Source organism: Hydra viridissima, unplaced genomic scaffold (genome assembly GCF_058129835.1).
Source record: "Hydra viridissima isolate aposymbiotic clone 2 unplaced genomic scaffold, HvirCarnegie_v1 scaffold_8, whole genome shotgun sequence".
Taxonomy (NCBI): Eukaryota; Metazoa; Cnidaria; class Hydrozoa; order Anthoathecata; family Hydridae; genus Hydra; species Hydra viridissima.
In genome coordinates, this window is record NW_028324307.1 from 8,173,204 (window position 1) to 8,191,697 (window position 18,494).

At 29.2% G+C, this 18,494-nt stretch overlaps 1 protein-coding gene across 2 annotated transcripts; it reads right to left on the reverse strand.

Moving 5' to 3' along the window:
* Positions 1–811: 811 nt before the first annotated feature.
* LOC145186626 (5'-3' DNA helicase ZGRF1-like) lies at positions 812–17,004 on the reverse strand. 2 transcript variants are annotated; one of them, XM_090095388.1, is made up of 11 exons: positions 16,805–17,004; positions 15,721–15,765; positions 14,992–15,027; positions 7,730–7,789; positions 7,466–7,597; positions 6,929–7,113; positions 6,543–6,762; positions 4,862–6,194; positions 2,428–2,577; positions 2,066–2,212; positions 812–1,935 (listed from the first exon to the last, which is right to left on the reverse strand). In XM_090095388.1, the coding sequence occupies exons 1-11, from the start codon at positions 16,817–16,819 to the stop codon at positions 974–976; spliced, it is 3,285 nt and encodes a 1,094-aa protein (XP_089951514.1). In that variant the 5' UTR covers positions 16,820–17,004; the 3' UTR covers positions 812–973. The 2 variants fall into 2 exon arrangements, with proteins under 2 accessions (XP_089951514.1, XP_089951515.1); XM_090095389.1 differs by lacking the exons at positions 14,992–15,027; positions 15,721–15,765; positions 16,805–17,004 and adding an exon at positions 12,568–13,159.
* Between the last annotated feature and the right edge of the window lie 1,490 nt (positions 17,005–18,494).

Consider the following 18,494-nt stretch of genomic DNA (forward strand, 5'->3'; position numbering starts at 1 on the left):
AAAGGATGTTTTCTACAGGTGGCAATATTATAAGTGCCAAACGGCAGTCTATTAAACACTCAAAATCTTAGTTTTTATTAAAGAGAATTATTCACAGGTCAAAGCAAATAGATGTACCAGATGAAATGTATGACAGCCGCAGTGGTGGAAACTCATCACCTGAATCAATTATTTGATAATTTTTTGTAATTTTGTAACAAATATAAATTAAATGAAAAAAAATATTCCGATGTGTTTACAATGGCTTATGAAATGTAAATAAAATGTAAAAAAAAAATTTAATCTTTTTATTTTCTGATGGTTTGCAAAATTTTGCGAAAACTTCGTAATTACAGATAAATACATCGGAAATATCACAATATTACGAGTTTCACTGTAAATACGATTTATTGTGAAATCTCGCCATCGGCCTCGGACTACATCGCAGCTCAAATGTGATACCATTCCTCACCATCGTATCACATCGGAACCACCTTTATAAACTATTTCTCTCATCGAAATTTACGCAATTACGCAATTTCCGATGGCAGGATGCTCTAGCTCCAATAGTCATTATTCCAAAAATATTGTATTAATGCGCTTACACTTTTAATTATGCTAAATTTAGTTTTAAAATGTTGTTGGAGTTAACGATATGGTGAAATGTTTTTCCAAAGACAAAATTTTAAGCATATGTTTAAAAGTATACATTTAGCTAATATTTTTAACATAGTGCTTTTATGAGATACCATGCAGACCTGATCATCTCAAAATCAGTTTGTTGAATTCGCTTCTTGCAAAATGTTTTGCGGATTTGAAAGATAAAACAAAAAAACGCAGTAAAAATTATTTTTAAAAAGTATACAAACCACCGTTTGTTGTTAAAATATCAATGAGATCAAAACAGGAAGAAAGAAATATTGAAGTGCACACGCTTTCAAAATTTATCAAAGTTCAAATTCGTAACACCTGGAACAAAATTGTTTTACAGCGACTAGTTAACGATTCTTTTCTCAACGTCTTTCAAAAATTCATCAGATTTCACAATTATAGCATCTTTAAGTTTACATATATTCAAGATAGCAGACCAGCAGGTATTGCCAGCTAATAATGTTTTATTGCCAGCAACGACCAGATGACGTTTAGCGCGAGAGAGAGCAACATTTGTACGGAATGGACAATCAATAAATCCAATATGTTGACTACGGACGCATGATAGAATGATAATTTCCTTCTCAGCCCCTTGAAAAGCGTCGACTGTGGACATTTGAATTGCTTTTAAATCGCTGGAAGTAAAGCTTGATTTACTTTCTCTTAGAAAACTAGTTATTTTTGCAACTTGGGACTTATATTGTGTAATGACACCGATTTGGTATGGATCTATTCCAGTCTTAAAAATCAATTCAAGTAACCGTACAACAAAATGCGCTTCACTAACATTACAGTAACTGTTCTCCAACTCGCATTTTTCATGTCCATCAACATCAATAAAAGACAAAGTTGGAAGCCAATCAATTATTTTTTGACGTTCGTCGGCAGTTACGCCGTCCAATAACTTATTATCATAAAACATTTGGTTGCATACCGAACTTATGCTCGGGTGACATCGATACTGTGTCCGCAAGATGTAAGTGTTTAAAGAAAGTTTTTGCATTCGTTCAAATAGTGTCATCTCAAGACCCATTTTGTGCTCTGATTCAGACCCTTGAATTGTTGGACTCAGTTGTTTCGGGTCACCAACTAATATCAGTCTTTCGCAGCGAAAACGTGCAATAGGAAGCATGCAAAGAGGCTCCAGCATCTGAGTGCATTCATCGAGAAGTTGAACTTTAAATTCAAGTTTTTGTAAATAAGGAAAGACACAGGCAGCACACGTGACTCCAACTACATTGACATCAGCTAATTTCTTTCTGTTGACTCCAAGCTTGTGATGCTCTATTGCTTTGCGAACATACCCTGGAATATAGAAAACATAAAAATTGTTTCAAAACTAAACTTGAAAAGCTTTTACTTGCTAATTTAACATGCTGTTAATTAATGGTATAAAAAGGCTTTTTTTACACTCTCTTTACTTCATCGACCTTACCCCTGTCTTTTACACTTAGGTCAGTTTTGAGAATATCATTTAACTCGCGCAACTCGTTATCTTCTTCTTCACTCGCGTGGACGGTATAAGGAAGTATGCTTTTAGCTATCTTTTTGACACTTCCGACACGAACAAAGCTCTCAAAACCTAAAAATATCTCGAATGGCATATTACGAGTTTATTACAATTTTTATTGTACAAAAAGTGATTAATACAAGAGGTGGATGTTAATACAAGATTAATTAATAATTAATACAAGATTAATTAATACAAGATTAATTACTTTAAGAGGATTAATTCAGGAAGCTAAAAGAAACATTTAACAAAAAAAGAAAAAAGAAAACAATTACTAAAAAGTAAACCTATATCTAACAATCCTTGAAGAACTCTATCGACCGCCACGTTTGTTGCTGAAGATACTAATACTTTGATCTTTCCACCGCCATGTGTTTTGATCATTAAAAATAAACGAGTAAGGAATACAACAACTGTCGACAACAAATAACTCTTCCCTATTAAAATTAGAGAAAATGAGAAAAAAAAACGATTTTATTTTTAATAATAAAAAATGATCAAAAAATAATTAACAAGCTGTACAATAAAATAGATCACAAGTGTTTTACAGCTGTGCTCAAACTGATAGCAGTGAGTTTTCAAGTTTTCAGAAATGGAGTGTTTTATCTTGTTTTTGCAAAAAAGAAAAAAAAATCATTATTTTTAATATTTTAAGATGTGTTGACTTTAAACAAAAAATAGTTTAATACTCCAGAGTTAGTAAAACATTTTCAACTTCAAGATATAAATTTCTCAAACTTGTTTCATTGTTCAAATAATAGTCATTAACTTTTACTTAAACAAGACTGCTATCAAATAACGGAATTTGCAGTAAAAACATGTTAAGTGTTTATTACAGCATTTTAAGTAACGGCTGAACAACGACGCTGCATTAAGTCTGCAAGTAATGTACACCTCCCAAAATTTAGTTTTTATGGTGAACTTCTTTTTAAAAATTGCTTTTTAATATCATAGCCCATAGGTTTTCTATAGGATTCAGATGACTGAAAACCTATTTTTTGGAATCATTCTAGTGTGCTTCGGAATATTGGCATTTTTAAAAATATTTTGAGAACCACTTAATGGATTTTGGTCATTTTAAAATTATTTTAAAGCAAATTCATCTCTCATTTAAATAATAAAAAAGTAGTTTTAAAAAAGTTGATTGTAAACAAAGAAAATGTGTTTACAAGTAGATGTGAGAAAATTCATTTTGGGCAAATAGCTTAAAAATCGTAATGCTTCAAGTATTTCGATAGGAAAAAAGTAGGAAGGAATGTATGTATGTATGTATGTATGTATGTATGTATGTATGTATGTATGTATGTATGTATGTATGTATGTATGTATGTATGTATGTATGTATGTATGTATATGTATGTATATGTATGTGATACGAATCCACGGCTCAAAAACTGCAACGAGAGAAGGTTCGAGGAAATCAAAAGTGCAATACAATTGATAACAAAACCTACTGCAAACTCGACTGTTCGACACTCCCAGGCCAGCAATTTTATACTATCTCGAAAGGAACATAGCTTGAGGTTTTGCTAAAAGCAATTAAAATCAAAAGTCTTGGCAATAAAGTTATGGTTTGGCAAGCCATTTGTTCGTGTGGTTTCAAGACTCAGCCTATTTTCACGAACTTAGAAATTTACTTGAAAATGTTCTAAGAAGCGACTTATGCCTATGATCCAAAAGCATGATGATGTACCCCCTCTTCCCCCTCTCTTACATATTGCTATTAGTCAAGAAATGTAATCGAATTGTATCAACAAAATGGCTTCGATTTTCTCTTAAAAACATGAATCTATCAAACATGCCACAGCTTCGTCCAATTCAAAAATCTTGAGCAAATGAAACGCGAGCTGAGTAAAGAGGGAAAAATTGCAGTGGGCTTTATTTTCCCAAAATTGAGGGGTGACATCACGAAGTTTTACGAAAACTGTTATCTTTTGGACTACAGTTTTCGTAAAATTTCGATCATATTGTGACTAGCTCGATGATATTTTCTAAAAGCTTTACTGTATTTGGAAATGAATTTCTTTAAAACAATAAAAATTGATTAAGTGGTTCTCGAAATATTTCAAAAATCCCATTATTCCGAACAATCTTGAAGCTGTTCATGGCATTCTTCTGATATTTTGATGAGTACCAGCAGAACCTTGCAAGACAAAACCAGACCTTATATCTTTTTTTTTTTTAAAGGTCAATTGAAGCGTTCCTCGAAAAAAACGCTGTTTTTACAGTACTAGCAGCCAAATTCAACTCCTGTATGAACTTAGTAGAAGTATATTTTATGTACTGTTTTGCTGAGCATACAATCTTTTAGACTTGTCTAGCTGGTGAACATTCGTTATCTTGAACATCTTTCTCAGTACAACGCTTTCCACAGCTCAATATGAAAGTAGATATAAGTGTAGCTGAAAATTAACCGTATCAGTAAATGTCGAAACACATATAATTATCAGATTTAATTTCCAAGAAAAGTGCAAATGAAAATGGTACTTTTGTTTTATTGAACAGTCAAAAAACACAAAAAAAAAACAACGTTAAATTGAGTATTTTAGGTTTACGGACGTTAGAAGAATTGCTCTTAGAAATAAGTTAAATGTTGCTACAAATATTCTTCTGTGAATTTTACCGGTTTCTACATTAATTCGAGTAAGAAACTGAAAAGTCTTTTCAGTTACTACAAATTTTTTGAACACAGCTAAAATGCAAAAGAAAACTGATCCAAACCTGATCCAAAAACTCCATGAATTAGGATCACACGATCATCTTTTAAAAACATGTTCGCAATTCCTTCTAAAGCTGCGGCTTGATCCTGGTTTAAATTATAACTATGCACAGTTTCATTTAACAATTCAAGAACACCTGATGCAGGAAGTTTAATTTTAAAAGGATCAGACTGATAAATATTGCGCTTTTTTGTTAAAGAGGGACTTTCAATTAAGTATCTGAGAATGGGTACGTCAATAGGATTCAAAAAATGATCAAGGTTGGAACAACAAACAAGTTCACTGGACGCATTGTATGCTTGTATAGCGTAGCAGACTTCCCCATTGTGCCAATCACCACGGGAATATCCAGATAGTGGAGAAACCTCTAACTCGCCAACAGAATTCGGTCCGTAAAAAACACTCTTTGCAATAAATGTTGTTTCACATTTAAAATCAAATGTCTTAGAAACAACCCACAAATCATCTTTGTTATATCGTAAAGCCGGTTTTTTTATTGGTAAAAGAAGGAACAATGTTACTTTCGAAGAATGACCATGAGTTTTTCGTAAAAATTTTACACCAAAATAAACTTCGACTCCTTTTGAGTTTAAGTAGGCAACTGCACTCGTCTGGTCCAAAATTGGGGTTTTAGCTCCAGTAGAAAACTTATTGCATTTGCTTGTTTCATCAACCCAGACAAAAAAATTACATTTCGGTTGAGATGTTGATGAGCAACAGAAAAAGGTGCGTCCTTTATTTTTTCCGTCCTTTTGTACTGTTCGCATAACCGTAAGACCATGCTCGCAACTGGGTACTGTAGTGTAGGATCCTTTTAAACATAAATCTTTTGTAATGGCTGAAACATCCACGCATGCTAATGCTTCAAAGTATTTGATGGCAACACTGAATAAGACGATATTTAAATGTTCCATTAATGCTGACTTAAATACTTGCTTGTAACTTGTAACTGAGTCAAAGCGCACAGGGATAATGGTTTGTCGTTTGGGTACTTTTTTGTTTTTAACATCGTCGTGAGAAGGAAAAAAAAAGGTCGAACTAGGCATGTTAGGCAACAGAGGGACGGAAAACGATTTCCCACACATCTGTTTCAAATAATTAGCTTTTCCCTGAGTTCCATTATTAACATTCGTTGACATATCAGAATTGAAGCAATCTTTGTATTCGAATTCAGTGCACATTGATAATTGATTATTCATAGCTGTTATGGCTTTTGCAGATGAAAAATTACCAATAGATCTCTCAGAAGCATGTGAAAGAATATTACTTTTATAGATGCACTTTGCAGGTTTAAAACTAGATTTTAGTTTTTGATCACTTTCTTTGAATGAAGTCTAAAATAGAAACTTTCGTTTTACGATAAAAGAATATGAATTATAACACAAACCTCTCTTAGTGTAACCAGCAACCCTTCAAACTTGCCAAAATGACTAACAAAATCTGTCCCGGATGTTAAAAAAAGTTTGAAATACAACTCATGATGAAAAAATTTGATACAACAAAAAGCAATAAACATGATTGAAAAGTTCGTCACTAGAACCAATAGTACTGCGGCATTACGAAAACAAAATTAGGCTTATCAAGAATAAATGTGCCTATTGATCATCAACGATCCTGCAATCAGAAAATATCGATTGGTTTGTCGTTTTTAAAAAAGCTTTGTCAATAATAATGGGGCTGACCTCAAGAATACAGTCCTTTAGAGGCACTTGTTCTATCGCCGTATCATTGTTTTGTTCTTTCATTTTTTGAGCGCCTTTGCACTCTAAGGACTTCTGAGAAATTTTCTTTTTATAATAGTTAACAGATTCTCTTTCATCACAACAATCAAACAATGCAATAATATCGCACACGTTCCTCTTTCTGTCGTTCACTTGAAGTTTATTCTCTGCCTCGATTGTTCTATAACGATCATTTTCAAATAAGCAAACTTTGTCCAAAAATTTATGTTTATAAAAGCTGCAAAGGAATTTCACAAAACTCAAAATTTCATTTATTAAAGTCGAATAAAAATCATAAACCTTTTAATAGTCGAACAAAAAATCAAAAAGTAAACAAGAATAATCACTTGTCATAAGATGAAAACTGTTTAAAATTTTTTGTGCCTAAAAGACCATGTGAATTTGAACTATTTAAAGATGTGAGGCTTTGATCAAGAGGAGATGATCTTTTAACTAGACAATCTTGGCTGATTCTTTCAACATTCGTTTGAATACAAGGTTTCTTTTGAGTTTTATTTTCAAAGCTATGTTTCTAAAACAAAAAATGACATCATCAGAACACAATCAGAAGAAAAAAAAAAAAGAAAAAAATTATCATAAGATTAAAGAAAAAAGTTAATTATGTAATAAAAAATCTTTTTTCTAATTAATAAAAAATCACAATAATTTAAAAAGCAGATAATTTGTCAATAAAACCAGGAAAAGATTTTTATTGTTAATTGAACTTCTAACAAAAAGTGAAATAATAAAAAATATTGTTAATCTCATAAATCTCCTAAAGAACCCATGTCTTTTCTGCAACATTAAAAATGCTCTAGTTTCGGAACACCTGCTATTAAAGTTAATTTTTACTGAGAATCAAAGAAAAAAAAGTGAAAACTCACCTTTGCTGGTTTCCATGATGCTTTGGATTCTTGAAAAACAGGTTTTGACTCGAGTACTTTTTTTGACTCATTTTCTTTTTCTTCAATTGTTATAAGAAACTTTTCACTTTCAAGCTCATAACCTTTACACAACTAAAATATAATTTTTTTGTGTGTGTGAACATTTTAAAGCATTTCTTAACTTAAAATAATTAGTCAAAACATATAATTAGCTATTTTAAAAATGCAAAATAAAAATGTTTTACTTCTAAAAAATTAAATTACCTGATCTGTAGTTAAAAATAGTGAATCAATAGATATACCACTACTATCACTAAGGACAGCCTGTAAGTTAAACAATAGTTAAAGATAAAGTATAAATACATCTTAATATAAACCTTTTATTACAATATTATTTATGGCAATAGAATATTTTAGAAACTTACGTATTAATTCAAAATAGGATGAAGATTGCAAAGAATTTGGCATTGTCCTAACATAAGTAATAACCATGCCATAGTTAAAACCCTTAGCCATAGCATAATATGTAATTGTTATGTTTGTTTAGAAAAAATAAATTAAAACAGAATTATCTCCTTTATTTTACAGATGCCATAAAAATCTTAAAGGCATTTGATTGTGTATATGGTACATTTTTTAGCTACAACACACAAGAATTAAAAACAAAACAAACAAGAATTAAAAAGATTATTATCTTTTTGCAGCATCAAATTAAAGTAATCTGCTTTAACATTAGTTCTGTGACATTTCTTAACAACTCTACATGCACTAAAGTCATTTGCTGATATCTAACACTCACTCTTTTTGGAAAGTTTCTTGTAGTTCCATGTGTATACATGTTCCAAGTTCATGTAGTGAATACATGAATCTAACTTTAATGTCTTCCTTGTTAACTTCTTCAACAACACTGACCCAATAGAAAATTTCATACAAACATGCAATGTAGTTAGGATGATGCATGAAATATATTTCTTGAAATATCAATGACTTTAATTAATTACAAACATATAAATAAAAAGTTTAAGGATATATTCAAGAACATAGATAATTTGCTGAATTTTTAAAGCACATTTTAAGTATTTTTATTTTTTTTGTTATTGTAGATTCATAGTAATTCTGTAAACTCAATAAAATAGTTCAATAGATTAAATATGAGAGTATTGAAAAAACATGATCAATGTCATTTTCAAATGAAAATGAAGATATTGGGATCTGATGAAAGTAAAATAATTTTCAAATGCAAAAAAGGAAACCTTACTAAAGTAAGTAATTATACATATAGTGTAAGGATCAGAATATCAAATTGTTCTAATGTTAAATAACAATAAATGATTGTTTAATAAATATGTTAATGAAATATTATTGCTTTACATTTATTTAAAAAAAAAAAAATGCACAAACATCAATTTTTCATCTGCTTAAGCAATGCATACAATAACCTTCTTGCTTTTATTTATTAAAAACCATGTGAGTGTTTAAATGAGACAGGCAAGGTACCAAACAATAAGAAAAATCAAAACAATATTTGAAGACCATAAAGCTACAGTACTTAAGCCACATTTTTTTCAAAATCAAACCAAGTAGCCATTGCTATATTTCTAGTTAAACTTTACATACTGTATAAATAAAGATGCTTATCTATGTACCTAAGTTCCCTATTTAAGCAAACCAAAAAAAAAAAAAAAACAGATTTTGTAAACAAAAAATAATTAACTCCAGTGTTTCAGTGCTAAACGTTCTTAACTTTACCAATTTAATCATTTTTTTCACAGTTTCTGTTAGACTACTATTAGTCTGTTAGTAGGAATGTTATGTATTTTTAGATTAACGTTTAGCTCTTGCTACTTAATTAGTATTGGGCTTATTGTTATTTAAAATAGTATTTAAGTATTATATTAGATCTAGTCATATATATTAGATCTACTGGTAATAATATTAAATTTAATTGAATCAGAAAAAGTATATTAATACCATGATTTTATATTACAATATTGCACTTTTTTCTTGTTTTTTTAAGTAGCTTATTATATTTTGTGTTAACAATTTTTATTACTGAGTTCAAAATTATAAAATTAATACTAAAAAAATATACATATCTTTTCTAAAGCACTTAAACCTTATGGTAAAAAGCTCAAGCCATCAAAGGAACCTTTCATTGTGGAATGTTGTTGAAAATGCTTCACAAAACTTGCTGAAGATGAGAGATTTTCAAGGATCATAAGGATTAAAATATGTACCTATGGAGATGCATAAGTGTAAATCTTGACAGTGGAATACTTCTAAACCATGAAATATAGATGCTAATGAGTAAAGCAGTTTTCTTATTCTGTTACTGCCCAGGAACAAACTGTTTTGATATGAAAAGCAACATTACTTGGTATGCATGGTATAAAAGAATCAAGAATAAAAAGAAAAGTACTTAATTTTTCTTTTAAGCTTGCAGATGGATGCACAAAACATAGCAATCATAAAGAGATTGATGAAGATATTTGAAAGTATGTTTGTGACCACATAAAAATGGTTCTTGCACATGAAAGCCACAACAGCAGATTAAAAAATCGGCATAGAAAAACTTTGATGCTTCTTTGTTTGTTGGTGAAATGCATTGTTTATCTATAGATGATAATCCTGATCTGAAAAAGAAATGAAAATACTAGTCATACCATGACATTTGTAAACTCAATATTAAGTTTGGATTTTCTTATTATGACATTTGCAATAATTGTGAGAGATTTATAGCTAAAAAAAGTCTGTTGAAAAAGCAAATAGCAATGTTTTTTTGGAAGACCTGAAAACACAGTATGAACATCACAGCAGGAAAGCTGAAGTATCTATTATACTAATCACAGATCCACTTTAGCTTCAAAGCTAAGTCAAGACACTACAGCAACTTGCATTTTGAAAAAACCTGCCACTGCTTTTAACTGGTTTTGAACAAGAGCACTATAAGAGATAACTTTGAATAAATAATTTGTGTATTCATGACAATCTGAATAATTCAGCAAAAAATGTATTTTTATGCAGAACATTTTGCAGCCAAAGATCCTAATGAGGTGATCTCTTGTCTAGATCATTATATTTCTACACTTTATAATTCCATATCAAAGCTTATCTTGTTTATGGATAAATGCTTCTTGCAGAACAAGAGTCTGTACATTTTTACATATCTGCAGGGCATTGTAAACAAAAGTCCGTTTCTGACAACAGTGCATGTAAACTATCTACTCCTAGGACATAGACAAATGCCATGTGATTGGGATTTTGGATGTATTGAAAAGCAAAGACAAAAAAATACACAGTCATTCTCGCTTCATAGTGGGATTCACTCATCAAAAGGATGGATCTATCAAGCCCTTTTGATGTTGCGAATGCTGAACATCTGCTTATAAACAAGATAGACAATCGGAATCCTGTTATTAAAGCTCTTGACTTTGACCATCATTTGACCCCTCTTAAAACCCATCACTGGCATTAGTGAATTCAGAAGGGCTTAATTTAAAAGGAGCAAGGAGCCCCTCAGCAGAAATTCAATGATATCTGACTGTTTAGATTTATTGCCAACAATAAATAAATAAACAGTCTTGTCTCTTTTTTAGGAAATTTCCAATTTCCATAAAAAGAGACAAGACTGTTTATTTTTTTTATTTAACTTTACAAAAAGTGTTCTAAACAATACTTACTAAATTAAGAAAACTAGTTAAACTATAATAGCAATTATATTTTAAAATCAATCATGGCTTTGTATGGATTGCATCATTCATTTATCTAATATTTTGCTTTTTTAACACTAAAATATGTAATGTTGCTGCCTCAGCCAGAGGTATTGGGGTACATTATTGGGTTCTTATTACCTGATTGGTCTAAAATCTCACAGGACTTGCTTTTTCCTTCTATTGGAATATATATATATATATATATATATATATATATATATATATATATATATATATATATATATATATATATATATATATATATATATATATATATATATATATATATATATATATATATATACATACATATATATATATATATATACATATATATATATACATACATACATACATACATACATACATACATACATACATACATACATACATACATACATACATACATTCATGCATGCATGCATGCATGCATTCATGCATGCATGCATGAATGAATTCATACATACATACATACATACATACATACATACATACATACATACATACATACATACATACATACATACATACATACATACATACATACATACATACATACATACATACATACACATATATATACACACATACATATATACATGTCTTAGTTAGATTTCATTAATTAATATTTTAATAATAATAATTTTAATAATAATAATAAAAAGTTGATTTTTTTTTAAATAAATATTTATAGCATATTTTTTCTTGTTTGCTGAACATGCATCTCACAATACTTTTCAACGTGAATTCAACATAAGCATTCACTTTGAATGATTAGTGACTTTTTGTGGAAATTAAAGTGAAGATTTTGAGCTACAGAACTTTTCACCGATGAATAAAGTTGTTAAAAAAAAGACATCACCAGACTTTTCTTTTTATTGATAGATCTAAGTAACATTTTTTGTAACACGCTTATTTAAGCTAACTGCAGTGAGACAACAATTGACAGTTATGACTAATACATTTTTTATCTTTGATTTCATCAAAGAGACCAATTTTACTAGTTATTCTGAATCTATCAAATTGGAAAATATTCTAATACAAGTAAAAAAAACTTTCTCAAGACAAACAATTTCGCACCAACTAAACCTGACTTTATCAAAGCATCATTAATAATCGTTTTTTGATTGATAACCTGGCTTGCATATGAAAAAAAAAATGCTTTTCCTGGGAGGGGTTTCTTAGATAGGTTTTTTTTCACCAAGTAATCCTTAAACAAAATTGACCTCCAAAATCCAAATCCATCAGCCATCCTTTTTGCTCAACAAGGTCAGACTTTAGAGATACAGCACACTCATTATTTTAAAAAAAAACATCATTTTTCAAAAAAATTGTGACTCAGTTTAACTACTTTTTAAATTAAATTTTACTTAAAACTTATGAACTTACCCAAGGCTGTAAAAAATCTATTTCTCAAAGAAAGAAGTCCTTAATGACTTCCACTTGTGAAACAATATTGGTTTGTGGATTGAAGACACCAATAACAGTTAGCTAACATGTTGATATTCCAGCATCCTTGATATCTGGTCTCCATCATTTTTATACCTTAGTGAAAATTTTCCCCTGGTTCCTTGCTATGATCTCCACAGTTTTCTAGTCAAGATGTGAATTGAGGAAATGTAATTTTATTAAGATGCAAGCTCCCAGTATTTTGAAGCTTTTAACAATCTCATTTACATGTGAGATATTCCAAGCTTTTTTTATTATCCAGAACACTGACAATTACTAAACACTTGTTATACACGTTGTTCAATGATTTACATTGTGATATCAAAAATTTTGCTCTTTATCAGGGTTTTAATTTGAAGTCTGTCAAATAAGCCTGTGTTCAGCTTTGCATCACTGATCTGTGGGAATATTTGCAGTAGATACTTAAAAGTTTTTACAAAGTACTTCACCAGGCCAGGTTTTACATGGAGAGGAGATAGTAAAATATTTTCTTACAACTACATTGTATTTGCCAATTTTGAATGCCCTTTAAGATGGCTAACATTTCTGCTCATAGAGAAGACTATCAACCTGACTATCCCATAGGCACAAGAAGGAAGGATATTTTGTGTAGCCCCCTCGCATCCCAAATAGAAGGCCAACAAACTGAAATAAAGGATTCATCCAAAAATACATTAAATATAAGTAAGTTAAAATGTGAAACTGTCTATATGCTTGCACTTACATAGCTTCTAAGAACTCTTATTTTTTGGTAAAGATAATTTTGACTAAGTTTATTAGGGGAAGGGGGAAACTAATATTTATTATATTTTTGTGCCATTGGTATTTGGAAAATAAAATTCCTTAAAATATTTGATAATTTGAACAACATACTGAACAGTGTACAACATACTGAAACAGTGGCAAAAGAAAGTTTTTCATTTTTGAAAAATTACCCATGATTGGTAAAAATGTTTATAAAGGAAGTAATAATAAGAAAAAACTTATGAAATTTTTTTTCACCTTCAGGTCACCACATATATGTACAGGCTTTGCAGCTTTTATTTTGATCGCCCAGACATATTCCAAAATATGCATGGTAAAGAGACTTTACTATAAGGTTAAGTGTATTGATTGTCACTAAAAGTTACCTTTCTACACACATATCAGAATCTAATAGGAATGTTTTTAACAATACATTATTTTTTTATTATTTTTATTTCATAAAAATAGATACAAAGTTTTTTATCTATTTTTAAGAAATATAAATTATTTAGCTGATGTATTTGTTTGTAAAAAAATTGACAATGATGAATAAAGTTTCACAAATATACTTTAAATACTGTAATAATAAATAATAGAAATACAAAATCACTCTTGCTGACCGTCATATGGGGACAAGCATGCACTAGACAACCAATTGTGCTCATAGTCAAATAGACAATTAGCTCTCTAATGTTATCTGGAGTGCTCAATCTGTATATCAAAATATTTTTGAGAAATATGAATGCTTGATTCAGGTTTAGAAGGCAAATTTTATTAAAAACCACCTAAGAATCCCTTTGGAACATTTTTGACACAGACAGTGTAATTCCCTCTTTGGAGTTATTAAAAAATATTTGCAATATGCATAAATAGCTTTATAAGATTGCAGCCCAATTTGACAACTAAAATTATCTAATTAATTTTTGTCAATAAGTCATTTGGCTAACTGTTATGTGCATGATTTCACACATTACATATTATAACATTAAATATGATTGTTTAATAATTCTAGTAAATATATGTAGTGATTAATAATCTTTTTACAACTAAATTTATTGCACAACTAGCTAGTTTAAAAAGATACAACTTATTGTAAATTATTTTCTATGCTTCATACACTTTTATAAATTTTATATATGAAGCATTGAAAAAGGTTTACTAAAGTTTGTAAGTTGATGATTTACTAAGTTGATCTACAGTTGTTTTTTCTCATTTAATAAAATATATCCAGGTAACAAATTTAAATTAAAAAGATCAATTATAACTGTTATCCTTTTAAAAAATGACCCATTTATACCTGACAAGGTGAACAGGCACAACAAGGCCTAGGTTATACTGAGCTCTGGAATTATTTAAAGTTAAAAGTTGTATTTCGCAGGATTTTTAACTTTAATAAGGTTAGACCAAAAAACATGCTGACTACATTGTTTATGCTGACTACATTGTTTATGCTGACTACATTGTTTATGCTGACTATATTGTTTATGAATAGTTTTAACTTTCCTTGTTGAAAAGAAAAAGAAAATATTCTTCTTAAATCTTGAATGATTGCTACCTTCATTAGAAAAACAAGTTCAAATGCAACAGTTGACTAGCTAAGAACAAATAAAACTTACATACCTTTTTGCTATCCTGAAGAATTGTTAAAAAACCATCCTAAAACAAGAGGCAAGAAAAAGAGATCTAATATATATATATATATATATATATATATATATATATATATATATATATATATATATATATATATATATATATATATATATATATATATATATATATATATATATATATATAATATATATATAATATATGTATATATGTATGTATGTATGTATGCATGCATGCATGCATGCATGCATGCATGTATGTATGTATGTATGTATGTATGTATGTATGTATGTATGTATGTATGTATGTATGTATGTATGTATGCATGTATATCTCTACACATACACATGTAAACACATATATACATATATAGATATATTTCAATATCAGAAAAACATTTGTCACCAAAAAAGTTTTTTGTTTTCTCACATGGTATTTTTATAATTACAATTATATACAATTTTCATCAGGAAAAAAAGTATTCACATTTACTACGTCATCAACAATGAACTCCATTGAATGTAAAAAAAAAAATTTATAACACTCTAATTAAAATTTCTCTGGATTCCATGTTTATATTAAATGATTTTAATTCTGAGTTATCTTTTTTTTTTTTTTTTTGTATGTAATCAGTTTTAGAAACTTGAACAACTCATTAACTACAACTATTAAAAATTTGAATTTCTTAGCACAAAATATTTAACCTAAACTTTTTATTCAAGAAATGTAATTTGATACCTGCCATGTTTTCTGCTTTTTCAACTTTTGATGAGTATACAACACCTAAACACAAAACAGAAAAAAGAATTCCAATGTAATACTGCAACCTTATTATTCATGATTACAAAAATATTCACTGAAATAATCATTTGACTGTACTCAAAATGTACAAGAATTAACAGGAAATGTGTTTTGTATTTCAGCATGAAATTAAATGTATAACATTTGTATAGCCTGAAATTTTTTTTTGTATTTCAGCATGAAATTAAAACAAAAATGTCAAAACTTAAACTTAAAGAATGTTAATGAATGTTAATATTCATAATATCCTAATTTAGGTAATATTCAAATATAAAATGTATATAATAAAAAAAGTAAACATGTAATTTAAGTTATAAGCTATTCACACATTAAAATAAAGGATGTCCTTTTTACTCAGTAGCAATATTTTTGAGGGGCTATGATGTGAAAAGTGCAGCCTTGGCCTTTTTAGTTTTTTTTTTTTTTATTCTGAATAGTAATACAATTAGCTACCAGGAAATCTTTACCAATTTCTTAAATTTCATGTAAGTTATACTTTATTAACTTACATTAGTTTGAAATTTATGATTTAAATTACTATAAAGATTAGATTTTTGAAACATTGAAGTTTTTGGATGTATTTAGATGATAAACATATTTTGATAACACTGCTATTAATATATGACAGTTGTTACTACCTAAAAGTTTTTATTGACAATATTATTAATACCATTTCTTTTTTTTTTTTTTAAAGAAACTATAACCTCATTGTTTTTAACAATATAGCATATTTACAACTTTAAACATTCCCAGTTCCCACTTGATTTCAAAGTTATTTTTATTATAAAACAAGATAAAAATTGACTGATTATCAAACATTTTACTAAAGCATGAAATTGGATAAGAATAAGTGATTAAAAAATTATCTGTATTTACGGTTGAAATATTTGCAAATGATGATAATCCACACTCAGTACAATATTTTAATGATGTCCTGAGTATGGATTATTCAGGACATAGAAAAATGCCTTAATTGACATCAAAAACAATCACAAAAATATTTTTCAGAATTTCTCCTTACTAAATATCTAGTCATCTTTTAAAACTCAATACTTCATTGGTACCTATGGTTTAACAAATTTCTATCAGAATTAAACGACTTATTATCCAATCGATAAAATAAGTTTTAAGACGGCTCAAATGCGTTGTAATTTAAAACGTTTTTTTTTATCTGATTAATAAAAAAATTTTATTAAAAACTTAGATGGATCACCACATATTCTATGAGATTCATTAGAAATCATTCTAAGACTAATACAATGATTACAATTAATAAAAGTATTATTAGATTAATACAATCGTGAAAAAAAAATTTGATAAAATAACGTTTTTTTTAGTTGCAATAATTCTTAATTTTTTTCTCCCGCTAACGTTGAGTTCGCCAGGGGTTCTTTTGCCTAAGTGTCCAAAATTGAAAGATACAAATTTTTCTAAACTTAAAGCCATCAATCTTTGTATCCTTGTGAGACGGGTTACATATAATTAAAGGTATAAAACTGTTACGATATCATAAAGTGAAAACTGACTCAGAAAAAATAACAGAAATATGAAAATTACAGAATAAGGGACAAACCAGTGGATGACAAAGCCAGATATTTTCCAAACGAGGGATTAAAGTTGAGAGATTATGGATAAGGAGCAAATTTGAAGAAACTGCTACACCTATTATTTAATCGAACTTTTTCATTAGTTAAAGTCACGGATAAGAGCAACCCTTCTTTCGGCCTAGCTTATGAGTTGAGTATATCTCCAAGAGCAACTTCAAAAACATGGTACCGACATGCAAGATGAAGCAGCTTACTATTCTTATTTTTTAGTATGAGCTGCTGTACCATAGCGAATTCGAGAATTATTGGCTGAAGTATCAAAAGAAATCATTTTATTCTTGGCTTCCAGTTGTCGATCTTAAAATTGCATTTGCCGTGGTCTTTTCAGAGTTATAAAGAAGGACGTTTGATAGGCGTTTATTAACTTTACCCCAAACAAGAATAAGTGATCTATTTTTTCATATTGCCCTGATATAACAGCAAGTAACTTAAAGTGATCATTAGTAATATTTTAACTAAAACTTTCATTAAACTTTGAATTATTTTCGTTTCTATGTTTTACTCTATTACGTCAAACTGACCGGCAGTTCAGAGCTAATTCACACCGGGCTACAAATTTTTTTCGAAGAGTTTGTTTTGTCCTTGGTGTTGCTGCTGCATCACGGTCATATTCTGCGCTTTAATTGCAACTTTCTTTCTGAAAACTGCCGCTTCATCGTTGCTGACAGCATTCTTCATCCCTCTTGTACTTCTCTGGTTTTCATAGCCTCTTGATTTTCATGCTTACGGTTTAACTTGACAGCTAATTTTTTGTTTACTTGCTCTATTGAAAAAATTTTTGTTTGTTTGCTCTATGTGTCATTCATCTCTAAACAGAGTTTTAAGAAAAAGTTTGTTTTCTGGGTTTTGCATCGGCCTCTCGGCATCAACATGAACAATATTAAATGTGTCTTCTAATGATGCAGCAAATGCTGTTTATTTAGCAGACTTGTTCCACCACTTTTTGGAACCTTTTGTAGATTTCTCCACTCGTATAATTTCTATACCCATGTAATAGCATGTTGCAAAGTTGTCATTAGCAAGAAAGAACTGTTCCAAAATATCTGAACGTTCTTGAACAGTTTTTTTGTTTTTGTTGTTGCTTGTTTGTTTTTTTTTTGTTTA

Bases quoted from the DNA above. Each gene is read 5' to 3' on its own strand.
- LOC145186626 (XM_090095388.1), bottom strand. The intron at 2,578-4,861 runs GTTTGGATCAGT...TAATTTTAATAG, and splicing joins TCATGGAGTTTTTGGATCAG to GGAAGAGTTATTTGTTGTCG. The intron at 2,213-2,427 runs GTTTACTTTTTA...AGATATTTTTAG, and splicing joins TCAAGGATTGTTAGATATAG to GTTTTGAGAGCTTTGTTCGT.